Source organism: Anoplophora glabripennis, unplaced genomic scaffold, assembly GCF_000390285.2.
Source record: "Anoplophora glabripennis isolate ALB-LARVAE unplaced genomic scaffold, Agla_2.0 scaffold512, whole genome shotgun sequence".
In the NCBI taxonomy this organism is placed as follows: Eukaryota; Metazoa; Arthropoda; class Insecta; order Coleoptera; family Cerambycidae; genus Anoplophora; species Anoplophora glabripennis.
The window spans coordinates 232,286-258,008 of NW_019416949.1; the positions used below are offsets into that span (position 1 = coordinate 232,286).

The 25,723-nt window shown below is 33.6% G+C and overlaps 1 protein-coding gene across 5 annotated transcripts in view; it reads right to left on the reverse strand.

The window, feature by feature from the left end:
• The window catches only part of LOC108910365 (fat-like cadherin-related tumor suppressor homolog), a 151,252-nt gene that overhangs the window by 57,517 nt on the left and 68,012 nt on the right, over positions 1-25,723 (reverse strand). For all 5 annotated transcript variants that reach the window (XM_018714945.2, XM_018714943.1, XM_018714942.1 and 2 more), the window contains exons 2-3: positions 16,231-16,292; positions 3,151-3,309 (exon numbers count right to left, since the gene is read on the reverse strand). In XM_018714945.2, the coding sequence (XP_018570461.1) occupies positions 3,151-3,309; positions 16,231-16,292 (221 nt within the window). The remainder of the gene's footprint in view (positions 1-3,150; positions 3,310-16,230; positions 16,293-25,723) is intronic.

Consider the following 25,723-nt stretch of genomic DNA (forward strand, 5'->3'; position numbering starts at 1 on the left):
AATTTTCCTAAATGAGTAGCAACGTCGCCAATCTAGCGATCCATGTGATCTAGCTATCTTTTATTAACACGTTTTATGAGCATAAATTTATCTTTGTTGTTGGCTCAATACCGGCAGTTCAGTGAAATCCTTTTAACGCTATGGTCGTCGGTGTAGGTAAATCCGCGCGTATTTTTTTTATTGTTAGTTTTATTAACGGCCTATCTCTGTGGTGGTAAAATGAAATAAATTATCCAACGATGGAAGGTGTGTCAGAATCGTCATCATCGACAGACGCAAAAAGGACGGCCACTCGAACGGTAAGTGAAAAGAAAATTATTTTACGTTTATTTCATTGCCTCCAAAGAGATCACCCAGGGCCTTCAAAACAAGAGTTAACAGATATGTGCACGGACTATACAGGAGCTTCAAAGACTAATGTATATAAAATCCTTAGAGAACAAAAAGTGCATGGAGAAGTACTACTAGAAATAGAAGTTGACGAAGATGCGAAATATGTCATAAGAAGAATTGTTCATACTTTTTTTTTATGAAAAATGAATTACCAACATTAGGAAAGAAAATTTATTATACAGATGAAACATGGGTCAACGAGGGGCACACGGCGAAAAAAGTATGGCAGGATGAAAACGTGAAAAATGCACCGCAAACAGCTATTGAAGGCTGGTCAACAGGCTTAAAAATGCCATCTGGAAAAGGTCGCCGTTTGATAATTATTCATTTAGAAAGCGAAGATGGATTTGTCTTAAATTGTGAATTAATATTTCAATTAAAGAAAACGGAAGAGGTGTACGAGAAGTGGTTTGGACAAATTATTGAAAATTCGGTACCAGGATCTGTCGCCGTTATGGATAATACCTCTTACCATAATAGAAAATGCGAATTAACGCCACAACAGTCATGGAGGAAGGCAAGGATTCAAGAATGGTTACGGGACAAAGGTGTTCCTTATGATGAAACCATCTTAAAAGCAGAATTGCTTCAGCTTGTGAAACTACATGCCCATAAATATCAGAAACTCGCTGTGGATGAATTAGCACCAAGCCGTACTAAGATTGCCCTCCTATCATTGTGAACTAAACTCAATCGAGTTAATTTGGGCACAAGTTAAAGAGGAAGTGGCTCGAGAAAATATATCATTTAAATTGGCTGATGTTCAACGCCATCTTAAGAAAGCATTAGAAAACGTTACAACAGAAGACTGGAGAAAGTGTATTAATCACGCTGAAAAAGAGGAAAAGAAAATGTGGGATGTAGATAATATGGTTGATGAAGTCATTGATCCTTTTATTATCAATGTCGGTAATAGTGATAGTGATAGTGACAGTGGAGTACCGGAAACTGACTGGGTGAATGTCTTTAGATGTGGTATTACTTTTGGAATTGATATTATGGTTTTTTTCAATATTATTTATGTTAATACTAGAATTTTATTTTGTTATTTTATTGTTATATTATTATATCTGCATTTTTTATGCTTTTATTTATAAAGTTCTCTTATAATGTCGTTTAATAGATTATTAAAATATCCATCATATTAAAGGGTAATAGGTACTACTTTTCTTGACCACTTCAGAAAAGAAAATTGTTCCCGCATATATTTCAGATCGATACTGCTAAATTTGTTGGTCTTTGCCTTATTCAAACATATTGGTTAGAATTTAATTAAATTAGTTTTATTTTTGACAAATTTGAAGGTCAGTACTGTAACTCAAAAATCAAAAAAATTTTATTTAACTTTTTTTCAAATTGTATTTATTTATCGTCGTGAATATGCACTCAAACGTTGTCGGTAAAATTTGCGGACGCCTTTTATAACCGTTTTTTAATACGATGGGACACTGGGCGATCGCAGGTTAATAGTTTTGTTAAACATTTGTTTCCAACTTTAACGGTTGCGTTATTCACGCTATCTGCGCCTCCCCCGTCTAGAAAATCGTGGAATCACGAGACAAACAAACCGTTGCATTTCATTTGCCGAAGCCCGAAATTCGTCAGGCGGTCATTCGAACCAACCGAACTCCAAACAGAACTACTCGAACCATCAAAATCAGTTAGTGCGGGTGGAATCGATTTACGGGGGGGTAGATACAATTAAAAGAAGTAACTCAATTTTAACAGTCCATCAATCATTCCGGAGGGGGGTTTCGGGAGATACCAGACCATTAATTAAAGTCGTTTATCTATAATCAAAGGGTTCGGGTACTTGCTACCAAAAATAAAATCATCAATCACTGCAAATGATTCGATCACAAGTCATCTACTATTAGGACAATGTCGACATGTTAGGGGGAGCGGGGTCTAGATATTTACAAGAAATAATTTCCGAGTCTTGGAATATCCGACGATCGATTAGCTGTCTAGCGATGAACATGGCGTCGCATTTCGGTAGCGAACTGCATGAATACATTTCAATGATGTCCTTAATCATTATTATCTTTGAAGTTATATAAGGTGTTATTTAACTGTTGTACCCCCTGTACTTTTTACGTGGGTTGTGTTAAATTTGACATCCAAGGGCAAAAGACATGATGATGGTGGATAGGCGGTCGATAGTGGCGTAATTTTAAACTGGAGTTCTTATCAGTTAAGATAAAATGCATAAAAATATTGACTCTTACAGCTGCCGGACGGGGTAGTTTTAGTACATGACAAAATTTATTTGTTCAGTGTGTGTATTATTCCGATGTATGTTGTCAATAGCGCACAGATTCGATATTTTGAAAGAAATACGTATATCTATTAACATACTAAAAACATATAGGTACCAAATTTGTTAACAATATCTCGAGCTGTTTGAAACTAAAAATATTAAATGGATTTTTTTAAATTTTGGAAACCATATTGACGAAAACGACATGATCATGGATTTTCTTTACGTACATACAGGGTGTTTAAATTATTTTCAAATTTCTTAGTGACGAGACTGTACTAATGAGTGATGAGAGCAATTGCATTGTTGCCGGATTGCCACTTTTTCAGATACACATTTTGTCTAATTCAACAATTTATTACTTATCCACTATTTCACTTTTACTTAGTTGAATAGAACTCTTTTAGACAGCTGAAAAAATACGACGCCATGTTCCGTCTGTGTAGGTAAATTAATTAGTATACAAAATAGGCACATCTAATGAGAAAAAAATATACCTGGAACATTGGCTGGTCTATTTCAGTACCACTGGCTGGAATTTGGACATCGTAGGATATTTGTTCAAATTCTGGAGTATTGTCGTTGATATCCTCAACTTTGACGACTACTCTCGTTATTGAAGACAAGGGAGGTGTTCCATTGTCACTGATTAATATCTGAAAAAAATAATAGAATACTATTTTATGAGAAGTTAAGGTGAAAAAAGCCAATAACAAATGAGTTGTAGAAAACGACTCCACTTTCAAAAATATATGACTCTTTTTCTATAAGCATAAAAAGATTCATTTTTTCAGAATATTAGACAAAGACATGATGTAGGAAATGTAAATAGTGAGAGTGAAATTAAAATACGTACTAATAAATAATGAACGAATGGTGTATATTGTGGGAGGAACAGCTTTGTCTCTTTTTGCGTGATATGGTTTAATATAACAAGATAAAGTTATCCTTTTTGAAACAAACAAGTTCATAATTGTTCAGAATCACTGAGTGTTTATATTTAACGCTATTACAGTTTTAATGTGAAGCGGCCTTTGTATGTCCTTTTATATATGATTGGCAAATGCTAAAATTTCAATTGATACCGCTTTAATAAAAATTTTATACACATTACCCGACGCGTTCATTAAACTTAATTTAGGAATTTAATAGACTCGATCATAATCAAAACGACTCTACAGATTTTCTATTTGGTTTTATATCGTTTGCGTATTGAACTAGGCATTGTGCTGAGCCGGTAGAGCCAGAGACATCAATATTATTTTTATTATTTTTTTTAACTCAAGGTAATGAGAAGTTTGCTATAAAAACTTAACGTGTAGCTCATTTACAGATATATTGTAAGTTTTACAAAGTCCCATAATAAATGAAAATATGATAAAAGAAAAACTGTAGTCTTTAATTTGCGTTGAAAGAAATGGTTTATAATGTAAGTACTTCACTTAAGTTAGTCAACAATCTCTCAGTAAATCCGAGTCAAAATCTTGCTGGCGAAATACTCCAGTCGAATTAGATCATAAAACTTGAAAATTTGAAAACATTATTAGTAGACAGTAGATATTCTATGGCACTTTATGACGGGAAAGGGTATGCAGAATGATAATGTTAAAAAAGTAACTCGAAAGAAGTGACGCTAAGTTGGCAAATTCGTCTAGATTTTCGTGGACAGTAAAAAACGTGAAAAACACGTAAATTTGTCACTTATTTGCAATTTTCCAACTTCGCGTCATTTTTTTCGAGTTACTTTTTTGATATTTTTTCACGTTCAAACTCTAATTCGACTGTAGTAAACCATGCCCTAGACTCTAGACAGTTTTAACTTTTAACATACACTCCCACGATCCTATGGGAAGCATACACACACTTCATATTACGTAATTAGGAAGCAAGGTAGCAATTAGGGCATTCCCAACACAGGTAAACGTTTCTCCAGCGAATTGCTCCTCACACTTAGCTCGGAAGGCGGAACCAACAACCAACACTATCGTCCTTGACCTCTTCTCCAAGTTAGTTCTTTTTCACCCGCAACACACATATTTAATTAAGAGTGGGCTGCCACAACATGACATGTTTTATACAAATAAATATTAACACAATAATAAGGATAACCAAATACTGGCAAGTTTAATTCGGTTCAGCGTCACGAAGAGTTTACCTATGTCACTGGGTATTTATTTGGTGGAAGTTTTATTGCGAACGCTTTATTATTTCTGTAAAATGTCTGTGACATGTTCGTTGCCTGGGGAAAATAATAAGGCTCGTTTACTTTCCGAAAAAAAGACGTAAAAAACAAAGTAATGAAGTTTCATCTTGAATTAAGCAACTTCTGAATAAAAAATTCGATGTAATTGGAAATATATAACAAAGTTAAATTGTGTTCGTTCAATTTTTGCAGTGCTTATATGGTCTTTAAAGGCTAAGAAAAATTAAAAAGAAATAAATGTAATTTAACATAAACATGCTTTAATATCGGTATTACTTTCTATACAATTCGTAGAGGGTGTCCCAGAAATAAGTACCAAAATTTTAACCACGTATGCAAGAGGCGGAAACAACTTTTGTGGAATGATTTAGTTTCACTGATAACAATTTTATGTAAAATTACTCACTCGATCATTGGTTATTTTGGCGTTATAGTGGCGAGAGCTTTATACAATGCAAATGCAAAAATTTGATGCGTAATAGTGTACTGGTCAGGTATACGTTTCTGGTTAAGAAACTGCAAAGCACTCAGGTTAACGTTCAACATACATCAGATTAGGTAATGAGTGGTCTTCGCATTCAATTTAGAAATTACGCTTAATTAATTAAGTTTGGTAATTTATGACGATATGGTTCAGTCCGAATTTCATAATATTCGAAATTTGTTTTCATTTGCAAAAACTCGGAAATAAGATTTTCGCCCCTTGCGCGCTGTCGGCGGTGACTCGCAGCCTCTGCCGGCATCGTTTCTGACGGCTGATGGTGCTTTGCGGTAATCGAGACGTAGAAGAATTTTTGGAAACTTTAGAAACATCGGTAAAAACTTTATGTTCCGCTCGGTGCCCTTCGATGTATGCAGTTGACTGCAGTAGGTCGTCTACGATCCCTTGTTTATGGATACGTATTTTTGGCGGGATTTATACCGCCAGTATGTTTCTGGAAGGTTTCTCGAAATTTGGAAACATCGGCGAATTTTTGAAACTAGTACTACGACACTAAGAAGCGTTATAGTCAGGTTTTTATAGGCGGACGAACCATCAGAATATTCAGAGTACCGAGTCATTCCCAACTCGTTGAATAACGTTCAGCACATCTGTCCGGAGTCGGGCAAACCGCTGCGGAAGTGTCGCCCAGACAAACACGGTTCATCGCGTGCTATGGTATTCATCTGTGCACATACTGCATTAATCTTAAAACAGGGGTTCACGGCTTGCCCAAGTGGCCCGCAAAGGGAAATCGCCAATTCCTAGGGATCTTTGAATTCGACGGTGCAATCGGACCGTTCTGCTAGACTTGCCAGTGATTAGGCATTATATATCACTGAACTTACGACGCCGGATAAGATGGTATAATGAAATAGTATATCAATTGCATTTGCGACGTGAGTGAATTAACTAAAGACACATTATAGTCTCGTGCCGGGGTGACACGTGTTGTAGCGTATACATGGTGTCCAGGGAATGGTGGGCAACGTGTCGAATGTAGATGGCAAAAATTGCTTCAAATAATAAAGCTTTTCCCTAAAAATTATTATCCATATTTAACGAAAAACAAAAAAAGTTATACAGAAAAATCATTTTTTTTTCAATTTTAATGAATTTTTACTACACTTTCGAATTAAAAAAAAAAATCACAACGTTCACGACTCTACTACCATCAGCGGCCTGTCTCAAGTCAGCAAAGCCTATCTAGGAAGTATACGATAAGCACGGGACTGGAAAAGAAAATTTTTCCAATACTTTCGAACTTTCAAGCAAGGTTGTCCTAACTGCTTGGTAGCCGCTCTACTCTGTCTGAAACAGTTGCATCCCATAAAAGATGTGTCTTAAAAAAAAACGCACCTATGAAAAAGATAAACTTTTTAAATTGCAGAATGTAAATAATCCAAATGAATTCTGGAAACAAATGAATTTAAACAAGAAACGGAATAAAAGGAACTGTATAGAAATCAGCCAACTCATTATCTATTATAAAGAGTACTATGCCCCCTCCCCACTCATAACAACACAATATTTTGATGTTATCCAACCCTATTTGAACGCGGAGTTCACCGTTCAAGAAGTATTTAGGGTTTTACAACTTGCTAAAAATAATAAAGCCCCCGGAGAAGATGCTATCTGCAACGAATTCCTTAAAAATTTGCCTCTAGATTGGATAATACAATTACAAAAGTTATTTAATAAAGTTCTTCTAGAAGAACATGTACCCTCTTCGTGGTCTATTATTAAGATGATCCATTTCCATAAAAAAGGGCCTGCAGAAGATCCTAATAACTACCGCAGTATTGCTTTAATGAACCATAAAACAAAATTATTTACTCAGCTTATCAATATCAGACTAAACAATTTTGCTGAAAACTTTGATATTTTACCTGAATGCCAGGCCGGGTTCCGAAAATCACGCTGCTGCGAGGATAACATATTTGTTCTATCAGCTGTAATAAATAACTATTTGCGCCTCCCCTCAAGAAAACTATTCACTTTATTTGTAGACTTTCGAAAAGCTTTCGATTCTTTAGACTATGCAATTTTATGGGAAAAACTTTTCGCCAGCGGTGTAACATCAAAAATAATAAGGATTTTGAAGCGATTGTATGATTCCGCATCACTATTCGTTGAATAAAACGGTCATACCTCTGAAAAAGTTAAGATAACAAAAGGAGTACTACAAGGAGACTCACTAAGCCCATTATTGTTCTCCCTATTTATTGCTGATATAGAGTCTTTCTTTCGAAAACACGGCGCAAAAGGGGTAATTCTAGATAATGAACTAATGATTTACATGCTATTGTATGCAGACGACCTAGTCATATTTGCAGAATCGCAAATAGAAATGCAGCGAAATCTAGAAATTTTGGAAACTTATTGCGACCAATTCAAACTTGAAGTTAACCTGTCCAAGACCAAAGTTGTTATATTCCGCAGGAGCCCTAATATTGGGCATCAAATTAATTTTAAATATAAAAACACCACAATAGAACTTGCTAATACATACGAATATCTAGGAGTTATTTTTACATTCAATGGCTTATTTCTAAATAACCTTAAACAACGCGAACAGAAAGCCAGGTTTTCTCAAGGAGTAATTCTCAAAACCATAAATACCTCCAAAATATCATGTCTTCCTTCTATAAAAACCCTTTATAATAATGTAGTTATCCCCACCTTTATTTATTCTGCTAGTATATGGGGTTTACGCTACCTAGAGGTGTGTGAGAAAATACAGTCTAGCTTTTGGAAAAACCTCCTCTTTTTAAATAGATCTACAGCTGGTTACATAATAAGGACTGAAGCTAATCTATGTAAAATAGGCTATTACATACTGAAACAGTCAATGGAATTTCTTCTCAGATTAAAAAACCAAAACACTCACAGATATTCATACCGCGCACTACAACGCTTTATTAAATTAGATAAATCGGAGATTGGTAGCACAAAATACAACTGGATTAGTCAACTCAATATTTGTCTGTCCAAATATTCTAACTCCAGACTTAACCTCGGCTCTATCAGCGAAAACTCTAATAAGAACATTTTAAACCGACACCTTCTTAATGAAGCCTATGACGATATAAACAAAATTCTGCTGAGCACACACCACCCCAACTACAAACATCTCCTACGGGATTGTAATCTCCTAGACGCTGATAATTATCTCAATTGCACCTCCTCCCCATTACATATAAAAAGACTAATTGCGCAACTCAGAACTGCAAGCTCAGACCTACTGTATATCTATGTTAACAACAGCTCGTTTAAAATATACACTAATCAGATTTGTTCAATCTGCAACAAACTAGTGCCTGAAACATTAGAGCACATAACTCTCTTCTGTCCAATTTACAATAGCCTAAGATGTCTCCTTCCTACTGGAGGCCGTTCGGACGATTTAGACTCGCTATTGACATCCACAAATGCTGAAGAATTACGACAACTCTACCGCTTCATATGCGGAGCCATGAAAATACGATCATTTATCATTAATGAATAAATATCGATCCCTATACTGTGTAGCAATCATCTAACCATGTAACCTTTGTCTAATTGCAACTTTCTCCTTTTCATTTGTTTGCTTTGTTTTCTCCTTGTTTATGTATAAACCAACACTTCTTCTCTTCTTTTTCTTTTTTTTCTTTTGCTTTATGCCACACTGTCTTGTTCATGTATTGTATACGAAGGAACAATAAAGAAATTTGAATTTGAATTTGAAAAGACGTGTCTTAGCCATCATGATGACATAGACTAAAGAACTCAAAAACAAAAAGATTTTACGCCAATATCGAATTCCATCCAATGAGACGCTGTTATTAATTTTAAATGAATTTTCTGTTTTCTTATAAGTTCCGTGTCTTTATTAGTTTTAACTAGATAAAACTACTCATGTTTTTACAGTCAACCGGCGGTTAGCACATGTAGTTGTGAGATTTCTGGCTAGGCAAAAATAGTTACATAAAATGATTCATGACTAAGTATATTAAGGGAAACAACTACCCTGCATACTAATATTCCGACTAGCATTGGATTACTCCCGCATTTTCTAGTAAGCAGCTAAGATTATTCGTCAATAAAATCAACCTGATACATCCGGTTTAAAATTTAGTAACTCTCATAAATATGCTATGGGTGAGTCTATTAAGGGATGGCCTATGAATCAAATCTTTTGTCTGGCCTGTGAAAATTATGCAAAAATTCTTCTAGACCAACACGAGGTCGTAAATTAAGAACTGTAATCTAAAAAACATCAAGCTACATACCTTATACATCCATATTTTTTTGTGCATATTTTCTCCCTTAAAAATTAATTACATCCACAATTAATGGGAGTCTCCGGCCAGATAAACTCTAATTTGATCACAAAAGCACTTTAATAAGCCTAATTCAGATTTTTACGGGTGACTTAAACTTAGGATACGCCTTATAATTATATAAATTAATCTGAAATTCCGCGCGCCGTGTTGCCCGGCTTGTTTATTATCCCAAAAATTAAGAGATTTTCACTTCCACGGTCGTACCTTGGTGGAATGGATTCCCTAAAAATTAAAGCGTTAATTACGTTAAAATTTGTTATACTCGCTCTGTTCGTGTTTCTGTATGGCAAAAACCTTATTCTTTAGTTTATAATTAGAAAAATGGCATAACGCAAAATGTTTCGAAAGATGGAAATGTGAAATGTTAATAAAAAATACTAACAATAAGTTGGGCGCTGTGAAATATGTCAAACTTATGAAGTTAACTCAGTCATTTCCAAAAAATATAGAGTATGTGTTAATAAATATTTTCTGTAATATTTTCAAAAGCGAGCATAATTTCGACTTTTGGTATATATATTTTTTGTGTATAATAAAATTTTCTACATATTTCTGACAGTTGCGTGTAAAAATTCAAACGTCAAAAAGTTACAGAAGATTATTGTAGTAATATGAACATATTACTACAACCCTTTGTGAATAATCTTATGATTATTCCTGTATGATTTATCCTGCTGATTGATGTATGATTGATCCTGCCCTGTATGATTTAACCTAATAGGAACACAATCACTGCATACTTTATGAAGAGAAACTAAGTTATAGCAAATTTTGCTCAAATCGGTTAACTGGGTTCTGAGTTAAGGAGAAAACAAGAAATAAAAAAGAAACTTTAACACTCTGTATCTTTTTTGCGCCATTTTTCGTTTAAGCAAGTTTGGTTAAATCGATACCTTAAAGTATGTAACATTTGTTAGGTATATAGTATATAGTAAATTTACATTTTGGGTGAATTATATAACAAGTGTAAAATTGCTTGCTTAATGTACTTTTAAATTACCTATTATTGTAGCGTCAAAATAACCAATGATTTAGTGTGTCTAGTGTTACATTACATTTTTATTAAGAGAAAATTACCATATTTCTAACCGCTCTAGCCAGGAGACCAAAAAATCTAGTACTTAAGTTCTAGAGGTCATCGTTTCTAAAATATCCGATGCTGAAGTTGCAAATGAAATCGGCATTATTTTGTAAATTTCCTGTACATACAACCGTACTATCAGCTTTTTAGAAGATTGCTCGGTAAATATGATGTCTTGCCTCTATGCAGTCGACTGGTTTTTCAATGGCGTAGGTACATATGGTTTTCTAAAAATTAGTAATGGTAACATGTTTAGACCAAATGTACATCCATTTAAATTTTTTCTAAGTTTTGACTCACCCTGTATAAAATAAGCAAAAGGAATATACCGATTTTAAGAATAAAGTGAGAAGTAAAAAGGTTAATTATTAGTCGAAAGAGGGTGAAAATCAATTTGAAAGGAAAAGTATGTGTATAGTATGTATGTACTTGTATGTATTACTGACAATAAATAATGTCAATGTGATCGATGCCGATTGTTACAAAATTTGTGGGCTGTCTGAAGAATACATCGAAATAAATCGAAACTGTGTTAAAGTAAAAAATTATTTTGTTTATATATTCAATACAACTCGACTTCTTGCTACGAATAACGTATCTGTTATAGGCAGAAGCTAATATTGTTTAAATCTAAACAATTCAAAATCCATAATTGAGACACAGGAGAATTAAGACAAAATTGAGTCTTAAATCATAAAAAAGCACGAGGAATTTGTGCTTAAAACCAGATTATCTTTATTACGCCGAACTCTAAAGATAAAAGTAAACCTTTTAAACAGAAATTTCCATAGCGTTTCTCGTAGGTAGCCGAATAATTCGGAAAAAAAACTTAAGGGAAACAGTAGGAAAATATTTAATGAAAATCATGGAGTGTTTTTTTATTCAAATAACTTTCTACAACAAGCAACTATTAAAAACACTAAGTATTGCACTCTACAAAATATTTAAAGTATATTTGTCATTGACATAAGAAGTTTTAGTTTCATTTACATTTATACAAACTTAAATTTGAAATCAAAGATAGCGGTAACAAATTTTACATATAAATTTCAGATATTTATTGCTTATTTAAGTTATCACCCAATAGTTTTTTTAATAACTCAGAGAAAAACAAATGAACAATCAGCTGTGCCTGCAGGAGCAGTAAAATTAACATTTTTTTAAGGAACTTTTTTATTAAACAGGAAATTTCGTAGTGGGAAAGTATATAAATGCAGATTGGAATCTTATTGAAATCTCTTCAGAATAATTATAATAAATAGGAAGTAAATTTGTTATTTCTTTGTTATTCCCGACTACCTACCATCGTTCAAATTTTAAAGTCACGAAATTATTTTACTAATAAATATTATTACACAATTCCAGACAACTTTGAATGTAACAATGGCGCATTCGCCATTTTCTCGAAAGACTAAACAATTTTCCATGCTTTTATACAATATTATAATTGTTGGTTACAGACAAAATATTGCAGATACTGTTTGTTTATCAGATGCAATAGTCTGCAAATAATTATATTAAATGGTATAGAACTTTGTAGCTGACTACAATTACAAATATCTTGCGTAATTTATTGTTTATTAATTTTTAGGCATTCGAGAATGGGTGACTTATATTTTTCCTACAGAACATTTTATTAATTTCAGACCTTTGATAAGTAACATGATAACATGAAAAGAGGTAGTAGAGTAAGTTTTAACTATATTTAACAGTGTTTTCCAAATTCGTTTATTGACTACTTGAATGACGTTTGCGTTTTATTTTAAGATTGTACTGTTTTCTTCCTATACTTACTGTGGTCGCAAACGTTACAATACATAGAAATTTTCGTAGAAAGCCTACGAAATTTTGAGATTTTATTAGTCGTTATTCAATACAATTATGTGTATCCTACAGCAAAGTATTAAGTAAATATATTTAACTGAATTTTAGTAAAGTTAAATATGTACAACATTTTACCTACGACCACTACTGTAAATACATAAAAACACACCGTCTGCAATCAATGTAAGATTCCTATTACGTACGGTAAAAAAATCGCACAGTTTTCCTAACAACCGCCTAGCAACGGTCAATACAATACTGTTTGCATTGACCGTTGCTAGGCGGTTGCTAGGAAAACTGTGCGATATTTTTACCAAGCTGTGCGATTTTTTTACCGTATGATGTAAGAGGAATCTTGCATTGATCGCAGACGGTGTGTTTTTAAGCATTTAAAGTAGTGGTCGTAGGTAAAGTATAGTACGTAATACGTGGTGTAATGCAATTACGCACTCATAGAATTACGCACTCGCCGCTACGCGGCGTCGTGCGTAACTTTTCCATTCGCGCGTAAAATGCTTTTTACAACACTTATTACGTAATATACTATTAAAAACAAATAATGTTCGAGACAAACCGTTTACACGCAATGTGAAAGTTTTTACACTTTTCTATTTTTACGTGTATCAACATTTCAGAAAAAGTCATCGGAGCCATCAAAATATTAATTTTGCTTTGTTTATTAAAAACATACCGAAAAACTATTTTGACCTGAAAATTTCTCTCAAAAATATCCACGAAAATTGTAACTTTCCATCTTTAACAATAAACGAGGTACGACATCGAAAATTGAAGGTAGTATACAGCATGTGTAAATTTGGTACTTTACGCAGAAACGTTCAAGAAAACCATTATTACACGCGGATAATATTTATGAGCATGCTGCGAGTCATTTATATAAACGTAACGACTATTTAAATCGCGGACTTAGGCCATCTGCTAGCTACTGCAATTACGCGATGATATATGCACCGGGTCGCTGCTTTACGAGATGGTACTAATTAAACAATTAAAACAAAGCAGCGGCGCGTCGCCGCCTGGATTACGACGGTGATTTTTAATTCCCTTAGGAGGGTTGCTCTTAAGCATGACGAAGCGCTGGGCGATTAAAATGTATTTAAATTCATGCTAAAATTACAATCTACAATACTTGGGAAGGAATGAAAATTTCTTTGTAGTTCACTGTGCTTTTAAAAACTAATGCAGTCCGTAAAAAAATTGAGTAAATTTTCAATCAAAATTAATTTTAACTAAACTCAACCCTTAATTACAACTTAGTATTAAGGTCAATAAGTGTTCTTTACTAGTTGAGGATATGTTTGGAGATCGAGACGAAGCAGTAAGATACTTAACGACCGCAGTGCTTATGACGTTTTTTGCACGCCCAAATATTGAATAAATTTAATTAAAATTAAAAAAATTAGTATAAGTAGTAGTATATGTATGTATAAGTATACAGGTTGTTTCAGGATTAAGTCGACAAATTTTAAGGAGATATTTCTCATAAAAAAATAAGAAAAAATCAAGCATTCCAGACGCTTCATTTTCGAAATATAGGGCGTTAAAGATTTTTTTTAAATTCGAATTTTTTAAATAACTTCTAAATGAAGAAGGCTATTTAAGCCAAATTTGGCATGCCACATCTTCTTATAAGACACCATTTTTCCATAGAAGTAGAAGCCCCGCAAGCAACCAGTGGCCGAGTTGTGGGGACTCACTCATTAAATTATAAAAAAAAATTAATGCGGCTCCACTGATGAAAATAAAAAATGATGCTGTTTTTAGATAGTTTGTTATTGACAAAAAGTATACATTCACTTTTTTTCCTAACTCTTATAGTTTCATGGCAAAATTGATTTTTCTGAAGGATGCTTCTGGGTTCTGTCGATAAACTTTAAAATGAACCTCAACAAAAATTTTCGAGTAGGCTGCTGTCAAGCAATGTTAATTTGACGTTTTAAATGTTATTTTACGAATTGTTGCATAAATTATCCATTAGATAAAGCGTTCAAACTAATAATAAAAAGTTTAATAATGCCGTCCATATTTTCGAACAATGAATATGCTGATATGGTCTTTGTATATGGTTTTTGTGATGGAAATGCCATGGCGGCTCGCCGTGAATATGCAGTAAGATTTCCTCATCGCAGACTACCAACAAAGGAAAACATTTTCAACGACATTCAGTCGTCTCAGATAAACTGGGTCTTTCGGTATTCCAACTTATGCTGATGAACATTTTGCCCCACTTCAGGATAAAGTAAGATTGAATACTATTTTAAACCATTTCTATGAAAATCCATCCACGAGTGTCAGAAGATTTAGCCAAATTTTAACGCTAACGGTAAAAGGGTTTAGAAGTTATTAATTAAATTAGTTTTATTTTTGACAACTTTGAAGGCCTGCAACTTAAAAACCAAAACGTTTTTATTTAACTTTTTTTCGTAGATCGTATTTATTTATCGTATCGAAGTTATTGATTAAATTAGTTTTATTTTTGACAACTTTGAAGGCCTGCAACTCAAAAACCAAAACGTTTTTATTTAACTTTTTTTCGTAGAACGTATTTATTTATCGTCGTGAATATGCAGTCAAACGTTATCGGTGAAATTTGCGGACACTCTGTATAGTAAAAAAAAAAAGAATTATTACCAGAGAACACATGTACAAGTTTTTTGGAATAGCAGGGGTGTGCAGAAGGAAAGAACTATATAATATGAAAATAAATGACATTGAATGGATATTTTATGCCTTAAAAGACATAGTGGGTGGTGTTCGTCCTTTGTAGCTGAGGGATATATCGAAAATTTGAAAATAAAAATCAATTTTCAAACCAAATTTTTCATGGAAATTCTCGAGGAATTCTAAGGTGACAGAAAGTGATATTGCAGTATCATTAGAAAAGAACGTTGTCCCAATAAATTTTAATAACTGTTCAAATTGTAATTTTAATTTTGTCTTTAATAAAAATTAGATACCGCCCCCTAATCGGTAAGTGATCGCCATAGATCTAATATAATATACTATTAAATCTATCATAATCACTTATCGATCATTAATTTGTAAACGTCACTTACAATTGTCTGAACAAATTCAATAAAGGTGTCAAATTTTCTGAGCGTATTTGTTGTTTGATATAGCAGAATCCAAACTTCTACTCAGAAAAAATATTACCTTGAATTAACAATACATTTATTTGTTTATAACTATATGTATGAGCATACCATAATCTTAAATAAAAAAATACTTTTCCTTCAAGTTTTTGTTTAAACGACGAAATTTTACCTCGCAGCGATTATAATATGTCCATGTTATTCCCAATTAAATGATTTATTTATTATAAATAGACTGTTTTATTATAAATATACTCATATTATAAACGGATAAGTAATTTATTTGTGTATAATATGAATCTACTTACAATAAACTTGTTATTTGTTACAAATAAAATGATTGTTTAGTACAAATATTGTTCTATTAAAGACAGATAAGTAAATAAATCATTTCTTTAAAAATAATATCAGTACATTACAATCTAGAATTAAAGAACATTTCTTAATTTAAAAAAACAATAATTTCTTTTGCGTAGATCAGCTACATAGAAATGATTTAAATGAAATCAATCAATTTAAGAGAAGCAAAAAATGAGCAAAAATTACTACTCACCTCCAAGATGTGCTCGTCTTGGGCCTCCCTGTCCAATTTCCTGGAAGTGGTGGTAATAACACCTGAAACAATACAGAAAACTTACTTAAATCCGCGTGACTGAAGACGTCCTTAATTAATTTATTTCTCCCGTAATTCCACAGTGAATGCTTAATTAATTCTGAGAAGTGTTTGTTTCAATTAGCCCGAATTCTGGATTCGAGCGGCCAATTTGCATATTTTCGCTGATTGAACGCCGTTGTTCCTGGAACTGAACTGTGTTAAGAATTAGATAGAAGCGGCTGCTGGATGCAGTTTCTCAATATACAGGGCGGCACTAAAATTTATGGTGAAACTTTAATGGCGAATTTTACGGCGTAAATTAATATAGCAAGTTTATCTATATGTGTATGTGTCTGGAAGCGCGTTTTTTAGAGATACAAAGTGTAGTGCGTCCCCTTTATGTTGGTTTTTATTTTAACAAATGTGTACGTTCAGTCGCATAAATATTTTAAAACAAGAGTGAGGTGTGTCTATGACAGCGAAAAGAGTTAAGTTTTAGTCGGGGATAGTGTTGTAGTATGCAGGGCGGCCTTAAATTTCGCATAGAAATCTACAGCACACACCAAGCAAACTTTTCACCGATCTTTCCGATGCTTCCCGCGACATTAAATTTCACCGATATTTCGACGACGAGGAAGCCCTGATTGCTGACAACGCGTCGTATCTATGCCTTAAACGATGCGGACACGTATGCGACACAGCGCTGTATTCCTCTATTGCGCGGTAAGAAGATAACAATTTCACGCATCTTCTTAAAAAATTTACCCGCCAAGCCACATGAATCAGACGATTGCCGCCAAAAGTCCTCCATTCCCTCGGACGACGAGGACAATGTATGCCGATCTTTCCTTGAGGTCGTCGACAAGCGCAAGGAACAATTTTTCACCACCCTTTCCAAAAAATTTCGAACATAAAAATATTCTAGAGATTTCAAACTTCCGCTCCTAAATGACCTTAAGGTCGATATTAACCAAAATCAAGCGCAGTCTTTCAACCCCTCAGAGACGAGCGTAATCGTTGATGACGCAGATTTTCAAATTTCATATGTTCTGGATCTAGGCCGCACCTTGCACCAGGCCGTCCGTAGGAATTCACCTAATCAGTGTATGAACGCCAGCTCAGGTTTTTCGCAGTTTAACAACCAGAACAAGGTTGCCTGGCCAGAGTGTGTTCTTGATCCGAATCTCAAGGATTAATATTGTATAAGCAAATGTGTGTGATTGTATTACAACGTAAGTAATTTAATAGAGCTCATGACTTCTTAAAAAAACGCATTTCGAGTTATAATTCTCCAAAAAGTTACTAAACCAAGCATCATTCGCTATCATTCGCATACAACTTTTACGCTGCAATTCACACGAAGCTCCTAAAGCTTACCGTACCGGGATTCTAAGGAGGCCGTACACTATAGAACTCAAGTGTAAGGCAGTCAAAATTAATGAAAGTATGGATTACTCCTTGAGATATTCAAATTAATAACAGGCAAGAATTAAAAATTGTCTTTAATTATTCCCACTCCTCAATTCAAAACATGATAAATATCTACGAAATTTTGAGAAAGCAATAGGCAGTTTTGCTTGTTACTGCAAACCCACCAATTAACCACAATAACTGATGATACTGCAGGAAACAAGTACTCTGCGGATTAATGCCCCGACCAGCATTGATTTATATCCGCAATATAAAGTAATTAGTCAGAAAAGTCACATATCAGTTTCAAGTTTAAGAGTTCTCACCAGTATACGAGAGGTAAGCTAACTAACGAATGACGTACTCAGATGGAGTAGATATAATAATTTTGCAAATATTTTATTTTTTCTCCACGAACTTGCATGGATGCATTGTTTATTCAGCTTCAATTTCCTTTTTTTTTAATTTCGATACAACCATTTTTCATCGAAATATCGGACATTTGATGGAAAAGGATCCTATTGTCTTCAATCATCGATGTCTCGGCGACAATAAATTTCGTATAACATGCTGCCGCAACTTTTCGGATTTTTTTTTTTTTTTCATCTTTTACACGAATTTTAAAAAACAGAAAAAAAGGGTAATTTATGTTTTTTTTAGAAAATTATAGGCTAAATTTCAAATATTCACGAAATGACTAATGTTAAGCAAGACTTTTACAGTTCGATATATCCAGAAGAACACTGTGAAGTTTCACCTCGAACTAGCGAACCGTTTCTTTATTTCAAACAGTCAAACATTTGAAAAAAAATAAACGGGTCACGTTTTTCGAGGTTAAACACTTCATAGGTAATCATGATTAAAATGGAAAAATAATTTTGTTTTGAGATTTTCTCACATTTTTACCACAACGTTTTAATCATGATTATGAAGTGTTTAAGCTCAAAAAACGTAACCCATTAATTTTTTCAAAAGTTTGTTTGAAACAAAGAAACGGTTCGCTAAATCGAGATGAAACTTCACAGTGATCTTCTGGGTATATAGAACTGTAAAAGTCATGCTTAACATTAGTCATTTCGTGAATATTTCTAATTTAGTCGTCAATTTTCCGAAAAACCATAAATTACCTTTTTTTTCCTGTTTCTTAAAGTTCGTGTAAAAGATGAAACAAATTTTTTTCCCGAAGAGTTGCGGCAGCATGTTATAGGAAATTTATTCCAGTTTTCGAAACTGCCCTTCAATTCTCTGTACGACCATTTGTCGCCGAGATATCGATGATTGAAGACAAAAGGATCCTTTTCCATTAAAAGTCCGATATTTCGATGCAAAATGGTCGTATCGAAATTAAAAAAAAAAAGAAAAATGAAGCTGAATAAACATCTGGCCCAATAGCTTAACTGAAAAAAAAAATTCCAATCCGTGGCCTAAAAATGCAAAATTTTTTTGTCGCGCTATTCCTATAATTCCCGATACGACAATTTTTCACCTAACTACAGTCTGTCAAAAATCACGGAAAAATTTCGGAAATTCCTTTGACCCTTTTATTGTTTGCATTAGTGTATCCATTCTATATCTGCAGTTAAAGATAAAAAATAACTGGATCATTTATCGGTTGGTTCAATTATGATGTACTGAGAGAACTAATAACTTCGAAACTGATATGTCTGGTGATACCGCTAACGAATGATTCTATCTTTTACTTCTAGTGAGGGTATAATTTAATGCTGCTCGGGGCAGTAGCCTGCAAAGTAGCTGTTCCCTTCAACAACAAGAGCTAAACGTGTTTTTTCCGTACATACTCGTGTCTTATTTTCAATGTACCTCCGAAACAGCAGGTCTTGGCATTGAGTAGAAAGAGCTTCACTACATTTATTAATTATTCATGCTGTTTCCTAAATACGATCCATCACTTCAGGGCATATAAAGAAAAAAAAGTTCCTATAAACATGTGGCCGGAACCGCTTAGATTCCGAAATACAGGATGTTGAAAATTTAAAAAATATATTAATATTCGAAATAAATTTGGAACAGTCAATGTTAGGTTTAAAATTTGGCAGGTATTGTACGTTGGTAACGAGCTGCATTTTTAGTATAAAGTCAATTTTTATCTGCCGCCAGTGGCGTAGTTAGGCGTGAGTCAGTTGACGTTTGTGTCATAAAACGTAGAACGCCAATGAATTTTAAATTTTTTTATTATTTTCGGATTCGCCTAACATTTTACAGCAAAAAAGCTGTCTTGAATTTTTTGCCTAATACTAATCTTCTGGCCACATGTTTACAGGGCTTTTTTTCTTTAAATACCATAAGAAATTGTGTCCAGAAGTTACGGACCGTACTTAGGAAACACCCTGTATATAAAGGATAATTAATTTTAACAAGTACCTTTGAATTTCAAATTAGATTCTGCAGGAAAATGCCAATAAATTTTCAGGTTGGTGCTTTAAAAAATTATTACAGGTTCAAAATAAATATGCATTTACATTTTATATTTTATCCAACACTTGGTTATATAATGATACTATAATTTCTTTGGTTTTAAAGGAATAAACCAATTTGAAACAGTAATAAGTCAACAAATAACCTAAAATGCTACATATTTACAATCTACCTACTTATTAATATTAACATTAACATTTATGGTAAAGCCGTAATTTGATGCCAGAATATTATTGGAATCATTTTGTGATTGTGGTAAATTTATAGAACAGGTTGCCCCTTTGCTTGTGCTTGCTTCAGGAGCCTGCACCTCTTGTATCTTTTTAGCAATATCAATTTTGTTGGAAATTGACTATTCTATATAACCTTCTGCCACGGTAGATGACTTCCATCCACCGTGGAGTTTGAGTCTTATAATATCCCCTCCAGCATTGGCCAAGAGAGTTGCAGATGCGCGACGCAAGTCATGCCCTGTATATAAATTAGGATCTGTCGAGCCCAAAAATCTCGCAACAACATTAGGGATTTTTGATACCTTATTAATACCAACACATTGACGTGTGCATTATCCCTTTTGAAAATTGCAAAAGAACCTTTTATGCTGCACATTTTGAGGCCTTAGCTTAGAATATTTTCTAATTAATTCAATTGGATTAACTCAAAATCGTTTCTTGGATTGTTAGTTTTAGTATTTGATATCAGTAGCCGCATTAGCTTTTTCTAAAATTTCAGATGGAATTTCCACATTTTCCATTTTTTCAGTCTTGGTTTTAGGATTTCAACGTAATTTCAACTTAAAAATATTGTTTTTTTACCGACAAATTTGTGTCTAGCTAACTTTTTTGGGTTAGTGCCGAAACTACTACAAAACATGTCTTTGACAATCAACTGTGACGTGAAAAATTGCGTATCCTTAAAAATTGCCCCTTTGGGGCGGTGGGGGATGAAACTTTGCCGTGTAAAATAACCTCAGGAGCAAGGATGCAAGAGTGTAAAATTCGGTTCTAAACTACGTAAACAAATCGAAGTTATCCTACCAACAGAAGGTCAAATAAAATACCTACAGAATGCTGCGTTTTTTATACTTTTCGATATTTTACAATGCAATGGAACAAACTAAAAAAGAAAACACTAATTGCATTTGAAAATAGTCAGCTTTGATTCACAAAATTCAATACAACTTTTTTATTATAATTCCGTTTTTTTATTGTATTTTTTCACATGTGCAATGCAAGTTCATTTTATTCAAACCAGTTAGTCATAAGTTTCACACAATGGTCATGTATTTTATTTATTGATAATAATTTATTCGTTATTTATTTAATCAACACAATTAAATTGAGAAATTGTAGGTCGTGTTATTGTTATTCTCCTCCAACAGAATTTTAATGGAATATACACAAATAATATATTTTAATAATTATAAAACAATACGATATTAAATTCTAATTTGATTCCTGTAAATACATTTCTGGTATTTTAATTCTTAAACATAAATATGTATGGAAAAAATACAGTCTTGGAACAAATGGAAACATAATTAAGAGTAATGCTACTTACTTTGTTACCTGAAGTTAAGGAAAATAAATGAACAGTAATTCCGAACGAATATTCAAATTAAAGATATTAAAGTAATTCTTTAATCGCGATATACACTTTTGTTTTATTTGCTTTTTAAATTCGTTAAAGTCGTGCTATATAAAGCTGGAAGTTGTTGGCAGTTAATTTAGATTTGAACAATATAAACGCCCTTAGTATCCCATCAAAAAGTTAGTAGAATTAATTAAATTTAAAATAAAAGCGAGCAGTTTAGGAGATTTCTGCGATGCTCCAGAAGTAATGATATTTCTGTCTGCTTTTGCCGTCTGTTTAAAAAAGATGAACAATCTGCGCTTTTGAGATAGTTGTTTAGTAAAACTATACAAATACTGCAATTTTGGCAAAAAACGAAAATAATTCACCATGGTTTTCATGATAAAAATATGGGAATGTATCTAATACTTTTTAACGTTATTTTGAGATAGAGCAAAGCGTGTTACATCTTAAGTGATACTCAATGTTTAGGATTTCAATAAGTTTTTAACTGGCTTTTCAATAACTTTCAAGGGCTCTGTGTACTAGTGTTTCACCAGCATTAAATTCCACTTGTAATATCTAGTGGTTCTACTAAAGAATGACATTATTTGTTTGCTAGATATTGTAGGTAATCGGGTGTAATTAGGCCGGTCGGGGCATTAGTCCGCAGAGTAGTTGTTACAAGTATATCGTAATTTCATGATTTCTGATCGTTTTTTCCAAAAAAAAGAAGCGAAATATTTCATTAAGTATATTGGATAATGCAATTTCTAATAAAGTTCAATTCTTTACAAACAAAATAATCTAATGAAATAGCTAAATAACTAATGAACTAGTGTGTAATTTTGCATAAAATTTTTTGGTGTGCAAGTAATCAGTAATCACATAATCTACTCCCTTACAGTTTTTTACCGTTCCGTCTAGGAAAAAATAGTAAACACGAAAGTTTTAGTAAATTTTGGAACACCTTATAGATCGTTATAGTCGTTTTGTAGGATGTTATGAGAAGGACGATATACAAATTAGTTAATTTGTAAAGAATTAAAGACAGATGCAATAAAAAATAATCAGATTTCAGTTGGAACTACAACGATGGTGTAGCTTATACAGGGTGGCATAAAAGTATGGGAACCCCGAAAAATCTCGCGAGATATGCATTTTCCGGAAAAAACAAATATAGGAAAAGTTAGGATTTTTCCCTGGCTATTCAATGGTGACCATGCCATGACCACTGGCCACTGAACACGCGGTCATATTTTTTAATGGGAACCCCCTTTTTGATCCCGGAAATGGAAAGAGCGGAAAAGTTTGACCATTTCAAAAATTTCAAAATGGCGGCCAAATCAAGATGGCGGATGAAATTCTTGAAAGTTAACGGATTGTCACTAAATTTTGTACAGAGGTTTTCGAGGTCGCTGACCAGGAATCCGAGGTCAGATTTTCAAAATTCAAGATGGTGGATCCAAGGTGGTGGATAGCTTTTTTTAAAAATCAATAAGGACCAAATTTGATATACGGGGATCACTGACTCCACAATCGTGATCAGCAACCCCAAAAACGGCCGTATACCATCTTTGATGCAAATCAACTGATTTTCAAAAAATTCGTCCGCCATCTTGAATTTTGCAAATTTGACATCGGATTCGTGATCAGCGACCCCAAAAACCCCCGAAAATTTCGTCCGTCATATTCGATCCGCCATATTGATTTCTTAAACCCTCGGATTCGTGATCAGCGACCTCGAGAACCTCCGTATACAAAATTTGGTGACAACCAGTTAATTTTCAAAAATTTCGTCCGCCATCTTGATTTCGCCACCATTTTGAAATTTTTGAAATGGTCAAGGTCATATCTGAACGTAAAATTTTCCGCTCTTTCCATTTCCGGAGGTTCTCATTTAAAAAAATCGTCTTGGCCCCCATAACGACCACGTGGTCAGTGGTCACTGATGCTCACATGCTCACCATTGAATAGTCAGGGAAAAATCCTAACTTTCCCTATACATATTTGATTTTCCCGGAAAATGCATATCTCGCGAGATTTTTTGGGGTTCCCATACTTTTATGCCACCCTGTATAATCAATGCTACAGTAGTAAACAATTTTTCAATTATGTAGTAGAGCGATGCACTACTTGACCAATTATTGCCCTAATTGTTACTAATTAGAAACATATCGTGATTGAAGCAGATTTGCAGAACACTACTAAATTTATTAAATGTAAATTGTGACCTCTCAATTAGTACTAAAATCATGATACTCGTACATAACTATTTTATTAGCTAATATAACAAACTGATGGAAAATAATGTTTGGAAATGCTCACTAATTATTAATAACTAATTTTGTTAATTATCTAATACTATTAATATGTATTTGATACATGTTATGCCTGATTTTGAATTTTGATATTGACTAATTGACCTAATAAAGACAGAAAATTGAAAAAAAAATGTTTTTCTCGATTTTTCAAATTTTCTGCTGGCGGACCACAAAGCGTTCGAGCATTGAAGAGAGAAATAGTGTTGCCTAATCAGAACCACATAAAAAATAATTAAATATTCAAATCTACCAACGTTAATCGAATCTATCGCATTGTTTTCCCGCAAATTTGGAGATCACGTCATACATAATGAGAGGGATATGTAGAAAGTGTGCAGTTTATTTCGGATTGTTTCGCGTGTAGGTGGTAATGGCTAATTTTGAATATGCGGAAATGGTGGTTTTATATGGAGAATGTTTACGAAATGCGAACGCCGCTGCTGCAGAATATCGAAGGCGTTTCCCTTATAGACATTTTCCGAGTCCGCGAATCTTCGTGCGAGATGTTCAACGTCTTCGCGTTCTTCGGGTATTTGATACCACAACATAGTTTTTTCCAACTTGTTTTGTCAAATTGTAAAATTGGTCTCCTTCTACAAAAGTTCTCTATGTCCCATGTCTGGTTATTGAGATATGGCACACCTGAAACCTCACCAGCCGCCACTGCTTGGAAAATTAATATTAGTATGTTAAAAAAAAACTGTATTTTTTATATACAGAGCGTAAATTGCTCCATCTATCGTACTACTTCCCAACTACGCCATTTACCATGACTACTACTAGTATGAAGTGACCTGCTAAAATTTGCCAGGTAAATATTTGTATGACCGTTACCAATTGGGTGAAAACAAAATGTTTTAAATTTCCAGTGCTGCGAGAAACAACTACTCCGCGGACTACATGTCCCGACCGGCATTGGATTAGACTCGTCAGTTGTCTCACCTACGACATACTGATGATGACCAATAAGTCTGAAACCGGTCTGTCTGTTGGGTTAAACTGACGAACGATCCTAGCTGTTGTACTAGCTGTTGCGAGTATAATCCAATACCGGTCGGGGCATGTAGATATTTGTCTTACATCTCCTTTATGTCTTGATGAAATCGCTCTCCATACTCCTTACTGAGATCTAGATTTTTTTTTTCATTAAACATCCCAATTTCTTGAAATTTCTAACCATTTTTTTCACTTTAACCTTGTAATCAGGACTCTTACCCAAAAAGTTTTCGCAAGCATCCTTGTAGCTGAGTAATGCATTTTTTTCCTTAAAATTCAGTTTTGTGATAAAATAGCTTATTTTATGTGTTTTTTAACATTAAATTCGTATTGTATTCAGCGCTTCAAAATACATGGAAAAACACGCCTGAATAAAAATTTGATTGATGTTTTTGTTTTGCCGACATCTGATGCTCGTTTTAGGCGAAAAAATTGCTATTTTTGACATAAAATCGAACATTAAAAAAATAACAGGATAAAATGTAATTTAGCTTACGGTATTCAATTCAGGAGGTCAAAATACATAAAGTATTGTAGTTTATAGTTTCTGGATCAGGACTTTTTTGTGTGGCTGTGTTATTTTTAAAATATTGCTCAACAATGAAAACGCATTGTTCTTTCGTGTAGCGCTCCATTTTTAACAACTCTGAACTGTCAGCTGTCCCGCTGCACAAATGACGCAAAATTCAAATCTTGCGTGAATTTTGGGAGAC